Here is a 20117-nt window from a genome sequence, read left to right on the forward strand (position 1 = left end):
ATAATAATTTCTTTGAAAACACAGTGGCTCATACCACGAAACTGAGGAACCCCTAGATTACTAAGGGCATTTTAAAATAGATATGCGGAAAGATGCACTTTGCAGGCATTTCTTGCAATCACGAGAACTGTATGACTTATGGACGTTTAAGGCGCTCAGAAACAAAGTGACTGCAGCTTTTGCAAACAAGAGGGAATTACCTTCACGATATTTTCAACATAATAGTGGTAAAACGTAGCGACATTCTTTGGAATAGAATGAAAGGACCATAGACGCCTGATTTTACCCGCAAGTTTTCTTCTTTCAAATAATGAATGAAACATTGGAATGCATGGCTGACCACGTGGTATTTTACCTGCGACCACTAAATAATTCACAAACAAATTTCTTATTAATGCTGCTGCGGTTTCGGTTTCATCAACGGAGTGATTGGTGTGACGCCTTGGGTGTGTTTAGGTGACTGGAGGCACAAAAACAAAAACTGCAATATAACCGCTGATATGTTGTCAGTCGAGCTCATGAAGCAGGCTGGCCTAAGGGTTGCAGTGCATTAAAGCTACGGATACGCGATTGTGTTGTAGTTTTTCGTGCCCTAAACACTCCTTACGCGTCACAGACATCGTTCGATTGAGTAACCGAAACAGCATCACAGATTGAATTATAAATTATTCATCGATCTGTAGGGGCGACCATCTATCAAAACGTCGGACGTATCTTATGAAAGAAGAAAACAGGTAACTAAAATTTGGTGTCTATGTGGTGCTTTAATTCGTATGAACGAGGCGCCATTCTGTTTCCTTGTAAAAACACTCCCAACGCATTGCACCATCGTTCGGCTGATGGAACTGAAGGTGAAACAGCATCATGATGAAATTCCATTATAAATAATTAAGTGGCCGTAACTTCGTGAATACCATATGGTGAACCAGGTATTCTAATATTCAGCGCATCATTTCAAACAAGAAAAAACTTAAAGGAAATTTGAGCCCCGCCTTAAGGGTATGACGAGGTTCAACGGCTCTCTCAACGGCCTGAGGTACGTTTTGCGTATACGTAACTTCGCAGGCATAGATACTGTTCTTTCTTTCACCACCACACAACGATTAACCTACCCTTGCTAGTACAGTGCGATAGCTTTTGAGATCCCTCCCTCGCATGCACTCCTTCTCTGTCGCCTATAGGTTGTGTCTACATGGCCATGTATGCGGAATTGATCATTCTCTTTACATTCACAGATCGCTGGGAGTCCTCGTACCACTACTGGCGCAGAGGGGCAGCGGTTAAGCGATGCGCCACTGCGCCGGCAGGTGGCTGTTTCAAACGCAGCCACCGGTGGGGCTTGTGAGGCGCAGGTTGCTCTTCCCAAGCAACCTCAGGCGACCAACCTGCAATTTGACTGCCCTGGAGAGTTTTTCAGGAGCGTTAAAAACCACTCTAACACCAGCCCTAGCACCGATCTTCTTAATATTATGCGAGATTCCGTGAATGTACGGAATAACCGCCACTTTCTTCCGGTCAATTTGATCGGGTATGCTGGCTGGTTTCTTCAGCAGGTTCTCGGCAGTTGATGCCAGCAAGGCCGGCTGGCAGCCTGCGCTCGAAAGGCGCTGCAACTGGTTGTCAAAGCTGCGTCCTACCAAATGCAGGCAGGACTTGCTCAGAGCGTTGGAAAGGCACGATTTCACAATGCCTCGTTTTACGGCTTTGGAGTGTGCCGAGCTGAAGGGAAGCAGGGGCTTGTTGCCTCTGGGCTCAGAGGCCCAACATACCTTTGAGCCCAGAGGCCTTTGAGCCCAGAGGCAACAAGCCCCTGCTTCCCTTCAGCTCGGCACATTCCAAAGCCGTAAAACGAGGCATTGTGAAATCGTGCCTTTCCAACGCTCTGAGCAAGTACTGCTTGCATTTGGTAGGACGCAGCTTTGACAACCAGTTGCAGCGCCTTTCGAGCGCAGGCTGCCAGCCGGCCTTGCTGGCATCAACTGCCGAGAACCTGCTGAAGAAACCAGCCAGCATACCCGATCAAATTGACCGGAAGAAAGTGGCGGTTATTCCGTACATTCACGGAATCTCGCATAATATTAAGAAGATCGGTGCTAGGGCTGGTGTTAGAGTGGTTTTTAACGCTCCTGAAAAACTCTCCAGGATATGCAAGAGAGTGAATGCGGAGGATGCAGCCGTCGCTTGTTCGAAGCGGCACCAGCAGCGATTCGTGGCCTGTAAAAAGAGCGTTGTGTACTCGATACCACTTGCCTGTGGTAAGCAGTACATTGGCCAAACTGGCAGGTGCCTTAATGAAAGGCTGAGGGAGCACGCAAGAGATGTCAAGAACAAGTCAGGTAGCAAAATGATTGACCATATTCGGAATTGCCGCAACTGCATTCCCGCGCTCGAAAAAACGTCAGTACTGCGCCGGTGCAAGACACAACTTGGAAGAGAGATAATTGAGGCTAATGAGATAGGAAAATCGGGTAACTCGTGCGTCAGCAATCCTTCAATTTTGCTCTCAAAAAAAGAAATCAGTTATCTAGCGCAAAATTAGAGCTCAAAACATGCATTCACTCGTGCGATGATGGGATCTGTGCTGATCTGATATATATGTATGCGAAGTCTCTTCTTTCCCTCTTCGTGTTTGATAAGAGCAGCTGCTGTATTTAAGCAAATGTTCCGTCAATAAACACCTGAGTTGTTAGTAAGCGCTTTTCCTGTCTACCTCGTTTCTTTTGTGTCGTGTCTTTTGCGCAAAAAAAACCCAGAATGCTTAGGCACCAACTAGCCTGCAAAAACATACTCGCATGCAGTCTGCATTCATAGGGAACATGGGCCTTGTCAAGCCCCATTTTTTCAGCTGTTGGTCCTGACATAATGTACCATGATGTCAAATAAAGGTTCTCCATCTTTCTGCTATTGTATAACAACTGACCATTGCGGTTGTGAAATGCCTGCCGTGCCCTCTGCTGCTTCGTGACCCCTTTTTTGCTCAGAAGTTGCATGTGGAACTTTACCCGGGCTAAACTGTGTCGTCGTAGTAGTGCACCGTAACCAGCTGCCAAGGAATAATGCTGTCGAAGTTGGTGTCAACCTTAAGAAGCGTATGAGCTGTAGATGTTTCGTTTGGATCACTAAGGCAAAATATGACTGCAGCCAAGAGAACAATACATTTCAAGTGCCTTGGCACAACACTTAATGAAGAGGGAGCAACGGCAAGGGGAGTCCCCCGTAGAATCCAAGGAGGATGAAAAATGGAAGGCTGTTTCAGGTGTACCTGTGGTAAGAAGGTCCCTGTCAAGTTTATTTATTTATTTATTTATTCTATTTACCCCTAAAGGCCCTCCAGAAGAAGGTATTACATAGGGGGGGGGGGGGGTACAATCATAAGTAATCGCGATATATTTTAACAACGAAGTGTAACAAAAAACGTTAATTAAAACATAAGGCATCACACAAAGAAAAAATGAACACTAACAAAAACAGCAAACTTTTACACATTTCCGTCACAGCGAAGAAGGTCTTGGAATTGTTTATTGTCAATTTCTGTGGCGATGACTGATGGCAAACTATTCCATTCAGTGATAGTAAGGGGAATGAATGAATTGGCATAAGACGATGAATTACAGTTTACGCGTTTAACTTTGGAAGAATGATCACGGCGTGGAAAGAGAGCATCAGGTGACTGAAACAAATCACTGCGAAGGGATGGGTGGTGATAAAGCTTATGGAAAAGGGTTAAGCGAGCAAGTTTACGGCGATATGACAAATCTTCCAGTTCGGCACGTTTTTTTAATGCTGAAACGCTTGTGAAGGGTGAGTAGTCTGAAAATATGTAACGAACAGCACGGTTTTCCAAGGATTCAATGTTAGTGATAACGTAGGCTTGAATAGGGTCCCAAATGGCCGCAGCATATTTGATTTTAGGGCGTATTAGAGTTATATAAGCAAGTTTTTTAACGTGTATAGGGGCGTATCTGAGCTTACGTTTAAGAGAACCAAGTAAGCGGTTAGCAGATGCTAGGGTGAAGTCGATATGGTGATGCCATGTTAGCTCAAACTGAAGGTGCACCCCAAGGTACTTGTATGTTGATGTTAGTTCCACAGTATTGCCATTTAGAATATAAGTGGTTGGAATACGAGCTGTACGGCGAGTGAAAGATATTAGTTTAGTTTTAGAAACGTTTAATGTCATTAACCATGATGAGCACCAAGAGCTTACTGCGTTCAGGTCAGATTGTAGGGATTGGCGGTCACTGTCTGTAGTAATGTTACGGTAAATTACGCAGTCATCAGCGAAAAGGCGCACTCTAGATGTTACACAGGCAGGTAAATCATTAATATAGATTAGAAAAAGCAAAAGCAAAAGTTGAATGGCCAAATCGACAGAGCAGTGGTGAGGCTAGCAGTGCTGCATGAAACCGAAGCGATAGCCGTAAAGGTGGCCAGCGCGCAAACGATGGAAGCAGCAGAAATGAGGTTTCGGTGATGTGTGTGTGGAGTGACAAGAAAGGATAGTCTCAAACGACCACACACGAAGGGCGGTCGCTACCGCGGATGCTGAAAGAAAAAATCAGTAAGCAAGGCCGCGATAGTTTGATAAAGTAATGACGAGGGACGACGAACACATTGGAAACAAGATGTTGAAGCTTGAAGTTTGTGGTAAGAGACACAGAGGACGACCTAGGAAGAGGTAACAAGACAATGTGGAGGAGGTTCTAAGAGCGATAAAATTTAAGAGGCAATGGTCTAACAATACTATAAAGGGGAGAGGGCTGATCAGAAGAATCGACTAAAAAAAAAGGGGACAAAGCTGTGAAGAATTTGGCGCTTTCGATAATATGTGCCTAGGCGAGACTGGCAGCGAGCTCACTCATGGCTGGACAGAATGTAAAAAATCAGTTTTTTTTTTTCAGTTGTAAGTTCGGTAGCTGTGCCAGCAGTTCTCTATTTGAGCGCATATTCGTTTGCTCTACCATGAAAGTTTTGTATGTTAAGGCAGATTATGATGCTTTGTGGATGGATAAAGCGTCCCCTGCGTTCACATCACAGACCTCTACAGCACACTCCTTTAGGTGCCTGTCTCACGGTAAACATGCAGGAGTTGACCTCTTGCAAACACATAAGACTCATATGCCGAGTGCACATGCTCAAATATAATCATCATGTGCACTTGTTTTTAGGCTGGGGATGTGAACAGATACAAATAGTCCTGCTATGGTATAACGCTTCCGTTTAACATTCCTTTACACGCGGCGTGAACGTTCGTGATCACCTGTTGAAGAATTAATTTTGCCTGAAGATGCTCACCCTCCAAAATAGACATGAGCTTGCATTCAAAACAGTAAGTATGGCATTGTATGTGGGGTTTAACGTCCAGAGTCTGCATATTGGCAATGAGGGATGCGGTAGTGGAGCGTCCTGGATTAATTTCGACCACCTGTGGTTATTTAACGTTCACTGACGTCGCACAGCGCGCTGGCGTGTTCGGACAGAGTACAAGTAGCTTATAGGTGTAGTACTTTTTCACTGGCTGAGCCCTGCTTTTCATGAAAAGCTTTCTAAAGCTACCCCGAAGCGTATCGTACCAAACAATTCTGGACAAAAGCATTATTGAAGGGAAAACCGTTTAGGAACGCAATGTTTTTCATATAATGGAAGATTTTACTATAAGAATAAATATATCCGCAGATCACCTCGGCAACGTATTTGTTATAACCCGCCGCGGTGGCCCAGTGGTAATGGCGCTCTGCTGCTGACCCGAAAGACGCGGGTGCGTCTACGGCCGCGGCGGTCGAATTTCGATGGAGGTGAAATTCTAGAGGCCCGTGTACTGTGCGATGTCAGTGCACGCTGAAAAACCCCAGGTGGTCGAAATTTCCGGAGACCTTCACTACGGCGTCCCTCATAGATTGAGTCGTTTTAGGACGTTAAACCCCCGTAAACCGCATTTGTTATTGTCACAGCTTTCCCCATTGGTTTTCTATGAGAGTCTTAACTGTTCGATGCGATCGATGGAAACGCTTTAAAAGAAAGATTTTGCTACATATCAGAATAATGGACCATTTCCTTCAATATTTCCCCACACTATCTTACAATTTTTCAATTTTCAAAATTTCTTTCTATGAGAATGTTTGACATACGCGTAAAAGATCATTGAATCAGCAGCAAAAATATTGGATATGTTTGCAGCCAGAAACCCAGATAAGCCGGCAAATATTGAAAAGTGATGGTGCTGCTACGGTGAGACGTTATATCTTCGCTTGCCGCTCGGACGTCCTGTACGCAACACTAAACGTCGTTAGCTTGAATACTGTAGTCTGTAAACGTTTAGTGTCTATAATCGGATACAACTCAAGAAAGAAGCTGCAAACGCCCCTCAAAGGAGGCGCTCCAGTCAACGGCGTCGATTGCTTGTCATGACATCGCGGTTAATCCCTTAGCGTGACATCGCAGGTGAATGGCGAGCGCCTCCGTGAAAGGGGATTAACTTCGACGTCATGACAATCGATAGACGCCATTGGCTGGAGCGCCTTCTTTGAGGGGCATCTGCCGCTTCACTCTTGAGTTTCGTCCGACTACAGTCTGGGCTACTCACGAAGAAAACTAGGCACTACGTTGCCTGCAAGCCTGTGTGCTGTACAGTACCGTGAACTCAGATTGCGAACCGTGTGCTGAGTTAGACGAGCCGAAAGAACGGCTCCATGTCGCTCAAGGAGGAGGAGGCTGTGAGGAAAGGGACGACACTGTGGAGTATTTGAATAGACACCTAAGCTTCGTCGTGAGGGAAGCGATGAGGAAAGTGAAAGAGTGGAGAGAGAAAAGTGCAGTGGGAGAGAGAGCGTAGCGTGTAATTTACGGTGGCCTTTATTTAATCAGAACCTGCTATTCCTTCTCGCAACACTAAGCGTGCCCTCCTGCCAGAGTGTCCGAGTTCTCACTTGAGGTCTGGGTACCATAAATGCGAGTTTACCCCGGCAATTCTGCGTTGATAACGCTCTCTTCTAGCGGGCAGCAGTGTTACTACGGGTGCTTTCTAGATCCGAGCTACTTGTGCTTGGGTCCATGGTGTCGCAGCCCATAGTACGCTTTCGCAGTGGAGACGTCCCTGCTCCGCGCCGATCAAGCAGCTAGGTTCCAGCAGCTGCCCACCAGCTAAATTCGACGCTCGTCGAAAAGCAACCAAAGCGGCCAAGGACTGAGGGCGCCGAGAGCGCAGAGCAGCCATCACCCATGTTTCATTGGCTGAGGTTGTTGTGAGCTACAGGCGGGATTAACGTTGCGTTAATCTGCCAGCAGTTGCTCCATCGTAGTGACTCTTGTATAATAAATAAAGACGAGAGCATGGGGCACAGTTCTGTCACCTATCAAACCTCTGTCACCACGCGTACAAGCAACCGCAAGTGTTTCCTGCCACTGTCACCATTTGAAGTTAGTCCAGTTCAGGGCCCTGAAGAAATTTTAGGACAAGACGGGAAACCTCTCTCCTAAATGGCCGGTCCTCACGTAGGTAAACGGGGGTCTTGCATAGAAATGTGGGGCACCCTTGCCTTCTTTAGAGAAGCGCGGGACTCGCTTCTTGGTGTTGTTATCTGTGTAGCGCATAAGAAAATGGCATAAATAATCGCAAACGCCACTTGAAGGACGCAGCGTAGGTGATGCCAGACCTGTCGTATACATCTAGGCTTGAGTACGACCAGGACCCGTGCGAATGCGGTGCAGTAGAGTGCCTTCAGCCCTCTTTAACACAGGGTTTCTTGGGCGGACACCGTAGGAACCTGAAATGGATTATCGTTGTATCTTAGAAAAATAATGCACTTAGTATCTCGACAGAGTTTTCTTGATGGTTCAGCAGACAGCGCTTTATTGGCGACGCTGTGACCCACCTTGTTTCCCAGGACGCTTACATCCGAAGGTACCCACAGAAAACGTACTGAAAATTAGAAAATTTCCTGCTGTGCAGTTGCTGCAGCAAGTGCAGTGGACTAAGGCACTACCTTTCAGAGGGGAAGCCGTGTCTTGACTTTTGAAATGTAGATTTGGAATCTGTCAGGATTACCACAGGTGAACCGGGTAAAAAAAAAAACCTAAGTTTTTGTAAGGCCGCCTCGGTGGCAGCTTCGAAGACAATCTTGCACCATAATAGGGGTCTACCGAGCTATCAACGCCAGTCGTTAGATTGGTAGCCAGTACACCAAATGCAAATGTCGTGGAGGACAGGAACAATTACGCAAGAAATATACAGCAAGTAAGAGCTGGGTTTTGACAGCCGAAGTTTCAGAGTTCTAAGGTAAGCTCGCTGATACACGCGGACTGACCTGCGATTCCATGCTGTGGGAAGACCATCCATTTACTCGATAAGAAGTTTTGGACAGAGAACATTTCCTTAAGGCATACCTCACGGTACACCCCTTTCCGAGCTTAAAGTGCCCATTGGCAACTCTCGAAAAATTGTCCTAGACGTAAGCATTGTGCTGGCTATCGCCCGTGTAGCAGATAAAAACTATACGAACCTGTGGGAGATGCAATGCTTTTTCATGCGCACACCAAAATTACAGGAATGTGGAACAATGCAGTGTATGCTTAAACGGGTTAGTATCTCACAACTGGCCTGAGCTTTCTAAAGAACCGAGAGAAAGGAGGTTTTTTCTTACATAAAGACGTTGCAAATCATAGCAAATGGTTGTCTGTACACACGGTGACGAGCATGTTCCCCAGGTATATTACTGCAAGGTAAGCAAACGGCACATACTCTTTCATTGTGCACTGCCGTTTTGGAAGGGCAACCCTTTGTAGGACTCTCCATCTCTGAATCCAGACATGGAAAATTTTTCTCTCGTTATGCAATCTTTGGGGGTGAAGGAAGGGTGAAAAACAAACCAAACAATGTCACGAGGCGGTGTGCAGTAGCGGAAGTTGAAAGTTTATGGACAAGTTTTTTGAAAGTTATGAGAGGAAGACTTTACACACCAGAAATTTATACAGCACGTAATAGCTGGGTTTTGACAGGCGAAGTTTCAGAGTTCTAAGGTGAGCTAGTTGAACCACCATGCACTCAGACCCCGTTCAAATTAAAAAATAAACTAACCTGTCTTAGCATTTCTAGTTGATCGGCCTCTTTTCGTTTCTGTGTTTTTCAGTACTCTACTTTGTCAGCTTTACTTTCGACGCAACTTGCAGAGCTCGCCTTTCAGCGTTTGCTTGTGTGTTCACTTTCCTTGTACTCTTGCGCTGATCTTTATTTTGCTGCATTTAAATTGATGTCCTTGGGCCTCTCGCAAAAAGGAATTTCGATGTACTTTGAGCGCGGGAGTTGTTGCCCAATAAAGAAAATCTGGCAGCTCGTCATCTATTAGACCATCCATACTCGCAAGCAGCTCACCTCTTACCTTTCCCTTCTTAATTATTTGTAATTACTTCGTCTTCAGCCGCTATAGGGTTCTTCAATTATGCGGTGCTACTGTTTCTAGGAAAGGCGCTCTGGTATTACAGTATCCAGAATCAAACTTCTGCGCCACCAAAATTATTAACAAACTTTGCTGTTGACATTGATATCTTTATCTTCGATTATGCGCAACCGGCTCCTGTCAGCTCCAATTTTTTTCTCTGCTGCTTTCAAGTTGTCATCGTGCTTTGGCGCTTCATAAACATTTTCCTCAAGAAATGCTTCCACAGGACTCACAAAGCGTCTTCGATGGGCCAGTCCGTGGAATTATCCGGCTGAAGACTGCCCGCCACTCTTCTTTCGCTTTTTTCCACTGCGTGCTGAACACATCCTAGAACTATAGTGTCAAATCAATGAAAGTGCAGGCTTACGCTCCTGCGCGTGTCGTCTGTAAAAAAAAAAGCATTTAAGGAAGGAACCGTTTCTGTATTTCTGCAGCTTGATACGTTCCTCCTTCTTCAGAGAGATGAGGGAGGCGAGGGGAGAGGGGGGAGGTAGCATTTTTTGTTTTCCTCCCGAATCTCATCAGCGGCTCGGGCGAGGGTGGCCGATAGCAATGCGCGACATGAACATCGGCGCCAGCTGCGCGCCGTCGGTGCGAATTAAGCAGCGGTGCCCGCCGAGCCCTGTTCGCGGATCCGCGGCTGTTCGCACGGCGCAGCCGCTCAGCTGAGCGATGTGGGCCGCCGGAACCGGGCGGCTCGCACAGGCGGAATTCTTCCTCGAGCCGTATCCACGAAGCCACGATGAGAATACACATCAACCACAATCGCGAGCGTGGACTCATCATTCTCGTTCCAGCATGTGGCGCGCGTGGCAGTGGGCGCCGCCGCCGCGGGCTCGGTTTTCAATTGGCCGGGCCAGGGCAGACGCCGCGAGAGGGGAGAGATGCGCGCCCGCGATAGCGGACCATGTTTGCGACCCAAGACGCTGCTGCGTGAGAGCACGTGACTGGAGGAAAAAAAAAAAAAACCCTCCGAGAGAAATAACACCCAGTTGGCGGCGAAAGCGCGAAAACGAAGGCGAGCGCGCGCGCTTCCGATGCAGGACACAGCACCCGGAGCTTTTCGATATTGTGACGGCGGCTTTGCGGTGGCCGCCGCCTTTTCGCTGTTACACTTTCTCGAGGGCCTAGAGGGACTAGAATATTAGGTTTCGATAAGCAGAGTTCGTGTGTCGCGTGCGTGAGCGTGCACCGTCGTAGCGTGAGGAAGCTCTGGAGGGTCTCAGCGGGTGGCTTTCTGCTCCTCGCGCGTCGTGTGTGCGTGTGTGCAGGAAGACGGGATGGTCGGAAGTGGCGCGATAGCGCTGGAGCTGCGCCGGCCTCACACCTCGAGCGCTGACGTAGCCAGAAGACGCAGGGGTACAAGTATATAAGACTGTTCGCTGGCACCTGGAAGACACAGACCTTCCTAGGCTTGCTTGTGCCAGCAACAACCAACCAGCAGCCATGAACGCCCTGGTAAGGCTTCTCATGCGAACGTACGGCTCCCGTTCCCCGTAGCTCTGGGATATTACGCTGTCATCTGGCCGATACTTTTGACTTAATCGCCGCGCCTCCCCTGCGAACAGGATTTCCGACGTCTGAATGTGCAGCGTCCACAGGAGACTGGAGAGCGGAAGTGGGCGCGCCTCACGCACTGCCTCTCTTCGGCTTCCTGGCGCGTTTGAATGTCTGTATTGGTGAATGCGTGCGCCTTGGGTACAGCGACTTACCCGTGATCATGTAAGGGTCCAAAGAGATGACGGTATCCTTTGCGTTGAAGGCCGAGAAAGAGGCCGCTCCTCAAGTTAAATTTTGCAAGCCTTTGGAACTAAACATCAAATGAGTACCATAAAAGCCTCCGTCTCATTCCTCCGGCATTTCCTAGAGGCCATATAAAATGTGATTGGCGACTATAAATCTACACGCATGCGGATAAAATAGAGGAACGTAATATTTTCATATGACGGATTGTTTTTCAGCGCAACGCACGGGACACCACAAAGAAGTACAGAACCGTGAGCCAACTAGCCTCAAAGAAAATATTGCAAAAATTCCTTTCATATGACCCGCCAGTAGCATTTCTGGGAAATGGGCTTTCGTTATGCTTCGAGCTTGTTAAAATGCGCTGCTATACGTGACGAAAAGCGAGTAACTTCTCCTCAGAAAATGAATGCCTTGCAATCACGTAATCGGTCATACTCATTGCTCAAGTAGTCAACAAAACGTTGAGCTTTTGTGCCCAGTCATTGGTAGACTTTGTGGATAGGCTTATTTAAATGATCGTGATCCTTGGCCCATTCCGTGAACAGGGTTCTAGTAGAAAAATCAAAGCGGGGACAAGTCCTGCTGCTTTTTTATACCGAACTGTTGGAATTTAGCCTGCGCAACTTTTTGGATGCACACCTCTTTTTCTCTTCTAATTACTAAGCCTAACTTGGGACACATACCATTATGGGAAGCAAATACATCAGAAGCTCACTCCTTACCTGGTTACGCACAGCTAGCTACACCTTAGACAAATGGCGACAATGGCTCCCTCAAGGCTCTCCCTAAAGTGACAGATCTCTTCCTTTTTCCCCCTGGGAAGGTGGGCGATGGGGCAGGCGATGATGGGGTGTGAGGGAGAACGGAGGCGCTGGGGAAGAGATGTGAAAGACGATGAAGGGAGACGTACTGACTTGAATAATGCTCGGCGGCTGATCAGTGAGTGATGCGGCGCGCACGGTCGCAGGTATTCACCGTTGTCCTGAGCGCCCTGGTGGGCAGTGCTGTGTGTGGCGTCCTGGGTGGTGGGTACGGAGGACTCGGCGGCGGTCTCGGCGGCGGTCTCGGCCTCGGCGGCGGTCTCGGCCTCGGCGGCCTGGGCCTCGGGGGAGCGGGCCTGGGCGGCGGTGCCGGAGTGGGCGTCGGCAGCAGCGTCGTGCTCCTGGGCGGCGGAGGCCCCGGCTTTAGCAAGGCCGTGGCCGGACCCTCGTTCCTCGTCAACACGGTGCACCACGTGTCCAAGGTGCACGGCGGAGGCGCCATTGTAGCCCACTCCGGCCTTGGAGGCGTCGGAGGAGGCTATGGCCTCGGCGGCCTCGGCGGCCTCGGTGCTGGAGGTCTCGGAGGAGGCGTCCTGCTCGGAGGGGGTGGCCTGGGTGGTGCCGGACTCGGTGGAGGCTACGGCGGCAAGGTGCTGCTTGTCAAGGGTGGATACCACAAATAAGCGGCTTTACATCTAGGTACGATACCACCGGTATATTCACCTTTAATTAGCAGCTGAGTTCTGAAAAAAAAAAAACTGTTATGAGACAGGAAGGTGCAGTTCTCCTGGAAGAGGACGTAGCTGCTAGCTGCATACACATAACCTAGGGCTACTGAGGAAAATTGTAAAATATGACAATTTATCAACAAACCACTCCATCAGCTGTACTATTAGGGCTGCATGGTTTAGGTATAGGTTTATTAAAACGAAATACAAATTAATCAAAAGTTCATAAAAAGCTAATACAGTAGGAGGTCCCAAAGTAAAACTGTCTAGGGGACCTCCTGTCAGAAATACATGAGCATAAATACACCAGTTTGGCAGAGGAGCTGGAAAAAAGGTGTAAATCAAACTTAAACCTATGAGTATAATTTGCTGCGCTTTTAGTCTCTTTAGCTTTATCGGAGGAGGAGTGAACAGTGCTTGCTTAAACGCATGGTTTCCACCGCGCATTACCGCCTCAGGTTAGAGAACAGTGAATCATACGCACAGTTCTTGGCGTTGTTATCGCTGTCTATTTGCAGCCATATGAAATATCCTACGATAGTACATAACTTCAGACTTCTAGTTTTGGTTTGTGGGACAAAGGTGAAGGTTTATATCCTTACATGCACTAGACTAGCATTTCGGAGCGCATCTCTGAACAGACACGTAGATGTTTTTTGCATCGCTCCCTCTGAGTACGTAAATGTGAAATCATTTTCATTCCAGTTGAGAGTGAAGAGGCGCGCGGTGAAGGTTCTGCAGCGTCGTCTCGTGTGTGAGAGCTTCAGTGCCTTCCGCCCGTCATCCGAGTCAAATGGAAGACAGAAGCAATGCAAACTGTATTTTCGGCAGGTGTAAATAAAAATCATCTGGGGAGATCGTTTCCCCTCACCTGAATTCCTGAAATCACGCCAAGATTCTATGCTTATTTGCGCGTTCTCCTTAGTTGAACAAGACGAAATATGACACTCAACATTCGCAGTTTTTGTATAAACGCGAAAGATAATGGGCCGCTGCACAAATGTAGCAGATATTCACAACACTATATCTTTTAAGCACAAAAATTCAACTGAAGTCAAGTGGTCCCGCATATATGCATGCGTTATTCGCTCCACTTTGAATTAAACGCTTTTTGCGGTTTTGCAAATACCTTTTGGGGAGCCCCAACTAATCGCTAAGGTTTCTGCACCTTTAAGTGTTATTACAGGCACAAACGCGCACACAAGGATAGTGACAAGTTTCTGCATCGCTTCTGCATACGCTTCAGTAATGCAAACGGCAAGTAAAATAAACGTCAAGAGTCTCTGGATTGTAGCCTGAGATAGTCTACAGAGGTGTCAAGAAGACGCGCAGCCGGCTCGGAGGGCATAGGACCTCTGAAGATATCGTGAATGCGGACTGTACGCCATGAGTGTCAGAACACTGTCGAATAAATGTGAGTATTTAACATTCATCTTTGGGCATGATGACATGGAGAGATGACAGAAATCCAAACAGCAGTCTTAAGAGCAAGGCCGTCACTTTATGGAACAAGCCAACTATGTCTAGTCGCAGATTGCAGAGACAGACCGAAATGATAACTCGAAGCACGAATGCGATCTGAATTTGAGTATCGTGGGATACCATTAATCCATACAGCTGCCTTCTCGTGGAAGATTTTGATTCTAACTGCCACCTACCGAATCACAAATAGGGCCCTTCGTTGTCGGGCAAAATCCGGCTTTACCGTTACCTTGCACCCCGACCAAATATTGTGAAATCGGGTGAAGCCTGTTTGCTGCCCGAAAATGCATTTTCTAGAGAACGTACTCTTACAGTGTATAAAGCTGAAGACACCGCACGAAAATTAACGGATAACTTTTACTTATTCCAGACCGAGTTTTTTCAGTTAACGAAAGGTGTTAAAGCACTTTTAACGCTTAGTTGTTATTCATGCCACCGCTAATTAAAGGATAAGTTCGGAAAGTAGTTTTAGAAGCGATAGCCAAAACAGGGTATAACGGCCAGACGTCATATTGGCGTCAATGTATCAAGCTCTAACTACACTTTGCCATAAAGCTGTTAAAGAGGTCGAGAGAAAAAAAGAAAAAATTTCTCCAAGGGTGCTTGCTGTGCGTTTAAAACAATCGCTGTGATGTTGAATGCGTTTTCGCAGCGCACAAAGGCGGACAGGACAGGTGGTGGCGGTATTGTGGTTGGTTGGGTTTAATTGCACGCAGGATTATACTTAATCCTGTCGTTAATTACACCGCCCCTGTCACTCAGTAAAATGAAAACTGTCTCTAACCCTGTCCCATAAGGCCAGTGTGCTCTCAAAACATAGCGCATTTTTGTCACTGCTTGCCGCTCAATTAGTGAACACTCAGGAAAGTGCATCCTAGTACAGTTCCCAAAGCGTGGCGCCCGTTCCCGAAGTATTGCGATTGTTTAGGTTTTATGAGGTTTAACGGTTCAACAGCCCCCGGATAATTCCGACCACCTGGGGTGCTTTAACGTGCACTGACATCGCACAGCACACGGGCCTCTAGCATTTCTCCTCCACCGAAATGCGGCCGCAGCCGTCGGGATCGAACCCGTGTCTTTCAGGTCAGCAGCCGAACACCATAAACACTGAGCCACCGCGGCACCCCAGTACTGCGACTGTACATTTGTTTCACTAAGGTACCGTGTGGTGGCGAGAGCCTGTTACCCCATCCCGTAAGCTTGGTTATTTTGCATTGTTATTTATGAATAGATAGTTTTCATAATTGTTGAAAATATTTCCGCGGATAGAAAATGCCAGAACTCTCTAAAACAGGAAATAGCGTCTGTCAGAGGATAGTTTGGCGTCGTGGACGCGAGGCGGCGCTACGCTATTGCCCCATTTGGTAAAGGGAACAGGAGATGATCAGGCGGTCAGTCAGACCGCCACCGCTGCGGGCGCTGTACTCAAGGAGGCGCTGCTCAGGGTGTACTATATACAACGCGAAGCAGGTAGATCTCGCGCGGACGCGAAAGTGATGGCAATGCGCGCGACAAAGTAATTGTAATACTAATGAAAAAAAGAAATACCTGTCTTGCTCAAGCGTGTTTAGTGCAACCCACAGTTTCCATTTTTTTAAATAATCAGCAAAAATGACGACACAGAACCGAGAAGTACAAAACAGAGCAGTGCAGAACAGCATTTATTTTTCCGTACTGATGCGATGTGTCCCCGAGGTGACGCAAAAGAAGCCAAGCAAGGCATGCTTCCTGACTATGCCTACATCTCAGCTTTATTTTATGTCCTGAAAGAAAACGAGCGCCCATAGTAAATTCTCGGGCTGAGAAAGTGGCCCGAAAAAGTACGCAATGTGAAATTTTTTGCTGAACAACACAGTTTGCGCCCGAATTTGAAAAACAAAAAATACTACGCAATTTTTACCTCCCGAAATTTCCAAAAAATACAACCCGAAAACGAAGGGCCTTAAATTCATGCAATATGAAGACTGCGAAAGAAGGCACGCTCAAATGCGTTTTGTAATTTTCACGCCTTGCGTTAGTTCCCCCGCGCATTGTCTTACCTTTGGAGACCGATGACGGATCCCTTGAATGCACTCATGAGTCACGAGAAGATACCCTCCCTCCCTGAAGCTGGCTACTCATTTTCTCATTATGAAATTCAAGCCATTGAAGAGACGTAAAAGAAAAAATGCGGTGCCGAGAGACAGTGGTACCAGCAGTAATCGAATCAATTCTAATTCACATACCTGAGGGCAGGGGGAGGGGGAGGACAAAGTGGTACAGCCTGCTTAGAAACACGTTTACGGGTTTCGATAGGTGGGCGCCGCCAGGTTCGCTTTATTTGACTGCCGCCTACCACTGACGCCATCTTGGGCTGCTGACGGAGCAGCGTGTGCTCTCTGGTAGAGCTATCCGCTCGCTGCATTCCTGCAAAGTCTAGGTTTTTTGCATAGGGGTTCGCCCCGTGTCGAACTCGTTCGCATGTGTTCTAAGCCATCCACGCCTACAGCAATATACTGAGAGCAGGCGACCATGCATGCTTCGGCGTCGCGAATGTTCAGTATTGGTGATTGACCAGTTCACGATTCACGTATGTATTTTTTGTCGCCAATCGCCTTCAGGGTAAATGTGACACTTTGCAAGAACTCAAATCTGATGAGTGCGACCGAACAGCTAAGGTTTAGAACGCTTTCGCTGTCGGCTTGGCCATGGCGACTGCGACAATTTAGGCTGCACAGCTTATACACGATGGAGACACCCCGTTCGTTAAATGAACATTCAGGAGACAACCTTAAGACCCTTAGTAGGATGGCAAGTTGTGCTAGTTGGGTCACGTTCATTTTGAAAGAAATATACAGCGCTAACATATACGACGGACGAAGAGGAAGTGCACGTATGTACGTCGTCTCTGTTCGCGCTGTATATTTCGTTTAAAATGAGCAAGGTGCGTGACCGCAATGAATCTACATGTGATCGTTGCAATATTTGTTTGCGGCGGTACGTGCGATGAAACTAAATCCACCCCCTCTTACCGCTCGCGTTCACACTACGAGCGGCACAAGGCAATTCACTGAAGTCAATATGCATTCACGTGCTCTTCTCCCGCCAGCACTCACCGGTTCGCAAATACCGGAGTTTTATGCGAAGCATATTGCTAGAGCTATCACTCACGCCGTCACCGTGGGACCCCCACGTGACACCTTGACGTCACACCACGTGACACCGTGACGTCACACCACGTGACATCGGATGAGAGAGCCGGCCTCCACCTCGCGCCGTCTCCGTGGGACCCCTAGCCGTCACACCCGCGCATTCCCGCGCATTTCGAACGCGCGTTCACACTCGGTGTAGGTGAAACGCTCGCTCCACCGGGCAGGCAGACGCGTCTTCCGTGGCAATCCAGGCGCTCACCCAACGCGCGTCTCGGGGTTAGTCGGCGTTCCGCTGTAGCCATGCCGTTGTCTTCCCCCACGACGAAGGCTTCTAGTGGTTGTATTAAAATGACCAAGTATTCAACCAAGGAAAGCCATGTATTACCAAGCCTAGCCACTAATATGCTTCGCATTCCCCAGGCTTAGCCAAGCTGAGCCTCAGCAATTTTTTGTAATATGATGGACGGACGCATAACCGCCCAGGTTGTATGCCTGGGCGCTTATGCATCGTCTTACCTAGTGGAGAGAGAGAGAGATACAGAGAGGGGGAAAGGCAGGGATGTTAACCAGAAAGATTTCTGGTTGGCTACCCTGCACAGGGGAAGGGAATGAGGGGATAAAAAAGTACCTAGCGGAATTATTTACAATTCGTTCGATGTGCTTGCAGTCGAATGATTTATGACAATGCATGACAGCGTTTATCACCCCGCGCACCAGGTATTGTTTTGTTTTTCAGTTTCCGTCGCTCTATTATCGCGCGCTTTGCAGTTGGGTGAAAGTTCGTGCCGCCCATTCCATTCTTGATTTAACGAAACGTGCAGATGCGCAAGGTGGTGCATAGCTTTTTGAAGAAAAACAGCGCAAAAAGACACGCAAACCAAAATGCCGAGAAAGACTCAGGATAGCGCTTCTTCAAACGGAGTAGACGCTGTGGAGCCGAGCACACTCAACGCCACCTATAGCAAAACGTCAACAACAAAAAATTGGCTACGAGAAAAGGAAAGGCGCGGTAACTGTCTCATTTCTCTGCAGCGCCTTGATGGAAGGATTGAAAGAAGGAAAGATGAGTCGTAGTGGAGGGTTCCGGACTGATTTTGACTACCTGCGCCTTCTTAACGTGCACTTACAACTCACAGCATAGGGGCGTCTCCAGCCTCCATCGAAACGCGGCCGCCGCGGCCGCGGCCGGAGTCTTGCTCAGCAGCCGTACGCCAAGAGCTGAAAAACACGCAAATTGGAGCGATGTTCACACTGAGCGCAGGGTTTCGCAAAACGTCCCACAATCTCTCGAACCATGTCGCCACATTGCATCTCTGGATGAGTAGGCTAATGGGAGCGAATACTTGCTGACGTTTCTGCAATCACGAACAAATCGTCTCGTCACAGTATGATTTCGGCGGACATCGCGTCACGGCCGATATTTTTCGTACCTGAAATGTGTTCTACGTTGTGGAAGATACAGTCGACGTCAATGTAAAAAAAAAAAAATCTACAGAGAATGTTCATTACATTCGAATCGGAGCGAAAGCACGGATTTGTGCTACGTTGAAGACGACGGTGAGCAGGCAGTGCCGCGGGACGGAGCAGATGTAAGATGATGAAGACGACGCACTCGAATGCACAGCGCGAGAGTGTGGTGCAGTTTGACAAGAGGCGTGTTGGCTGCCATGCAGAATAAATACCCTGAAAGAAGGGGAAAGGAAGAAAAAAAAGCGACGCTAGCCTAGTGGTCTCGCTGAGCGGGCAGATCTGTTCGCACAGCCGCGAGTTCGACTCCCAGTCATGGATATTGGTTGAATTTCTTTTTCTCTTTTTCATGGTTCGACCTCTAACTAAGCTGAAGGTCAAAACTAGGCACCCGGCGATCGAAGCACGAGGTCACGTAGCGAAGATTTTGCTTCAGAAGAAACTAAACAGCGCCTGCATTCCCAAAAGTGATCACTGGAAGAATGGTCATAGCCGATGCCACGACAATACGAAATCCAGTCAAGGCTTCCGGCCAGTCACGGAACGTTTCGGAGCACGAACCGCTCTGAGAATGCGGGCTGCGACTATCTGCGGGAAGTAATAGCTATACAGCAGTGCCATGTTTTGGAGAAGGAGCTAATATATTTCCCACACTTCCCGCGCACAGAGATAGTTGAGTGCACAACGCCGTTTACAAGGTAGTGTACACGCAAACTCTGGGTCGAAGATGTCAACACTGAAGAACACGTGGCCACAGACATTAAGTCGCTGAGTTCATTACTTTATTTGTGGCATGACGCTGAATATGCCTGTCTCACATCGTTTATTGGTAATTGAATTATGCAGGTATAACTTCATGATTTGAAAATTTGCATAAAAATGACTGGCGGTTTAGCATTGCTAAGCACGAATTATTGTGCGAAAGCAGTTTTTTGCTGGTGGACACCGCCGCCCCGTACCTGGAAGCGCGATTGAGGAAGTCAATTATGCGCGACTTCAACATTTTCATAGTCAGGGCCAATTTATCCAACGTAGGCCGGCGGCCTCCGCTCCAGTGCCGTGTTTCTGCCACAACGGTGTGCACGCCAACGCATGCAGCGCACATCTCTCCGTCACGTGGCTCAAAGCGCGAAGCTTATTTTGATAGTAGTACAGTAATCATAGCGCGGGAAGAACGCAAGAAAAAGACGAGACAAGACAAGCACCATAACGGCACCATAACGACTTGACTAGAGAAATCAAGGAAGCGTGTGAGAGAGCACGGGCAGGAGAACAATGCGTCAGCAGGCCTTCTGTGGCATTATGAAGGGAAGAGCTGGATTTCATGGCATGACGGCATGCGGCATTTTGTTATGTCTTTTCATCTTT

General features: G+C 47.8%; 1 protein-coding gene across 1 annotated transcript; it reads left to right on the forward strand.

Annotated features, from left to right (window-relative positions):
* The first annotated feature begins 10447 nt into the window (after window positions 1-10447).
* LOC149352564 (uncharacterized) lies at window positions 10448-13512 on the forward strand. The gene is made up of 3 exons (XM_089577202.1): window positions 10448-10892; window positions 12148-12640; window positions 13375-13512. The coding sequence occupies exons 1-2, from the start codon at window positions 10881-10883 to the stop codon at window positions 12622-12624; spliced, it is 489 nt and encodes a 162-aa protein (XP_089433328.1). The 5' UTR covers window positions 10448-10880; the 3' UTR covers window positions 12625-12640; window positions 13375-13512.
* The last annotated feature ends 6605 nt before the right edge of the window (window positions 13513-20117 follow it).

Source organism: Amblyomma mixtum, chromosome 3 (assembly GCF_055824585.1).
Source record: "Amblyomma mixtum isolate Tamu chromosome 3, ASM5582458v1, whole genome shotgun sequence".
NCBI lineage: Eukaryota > Metazoa > Arthropoda > Arachnida > Ixodida > Ixodidae > Amblyomma > Amblyomma mixtum.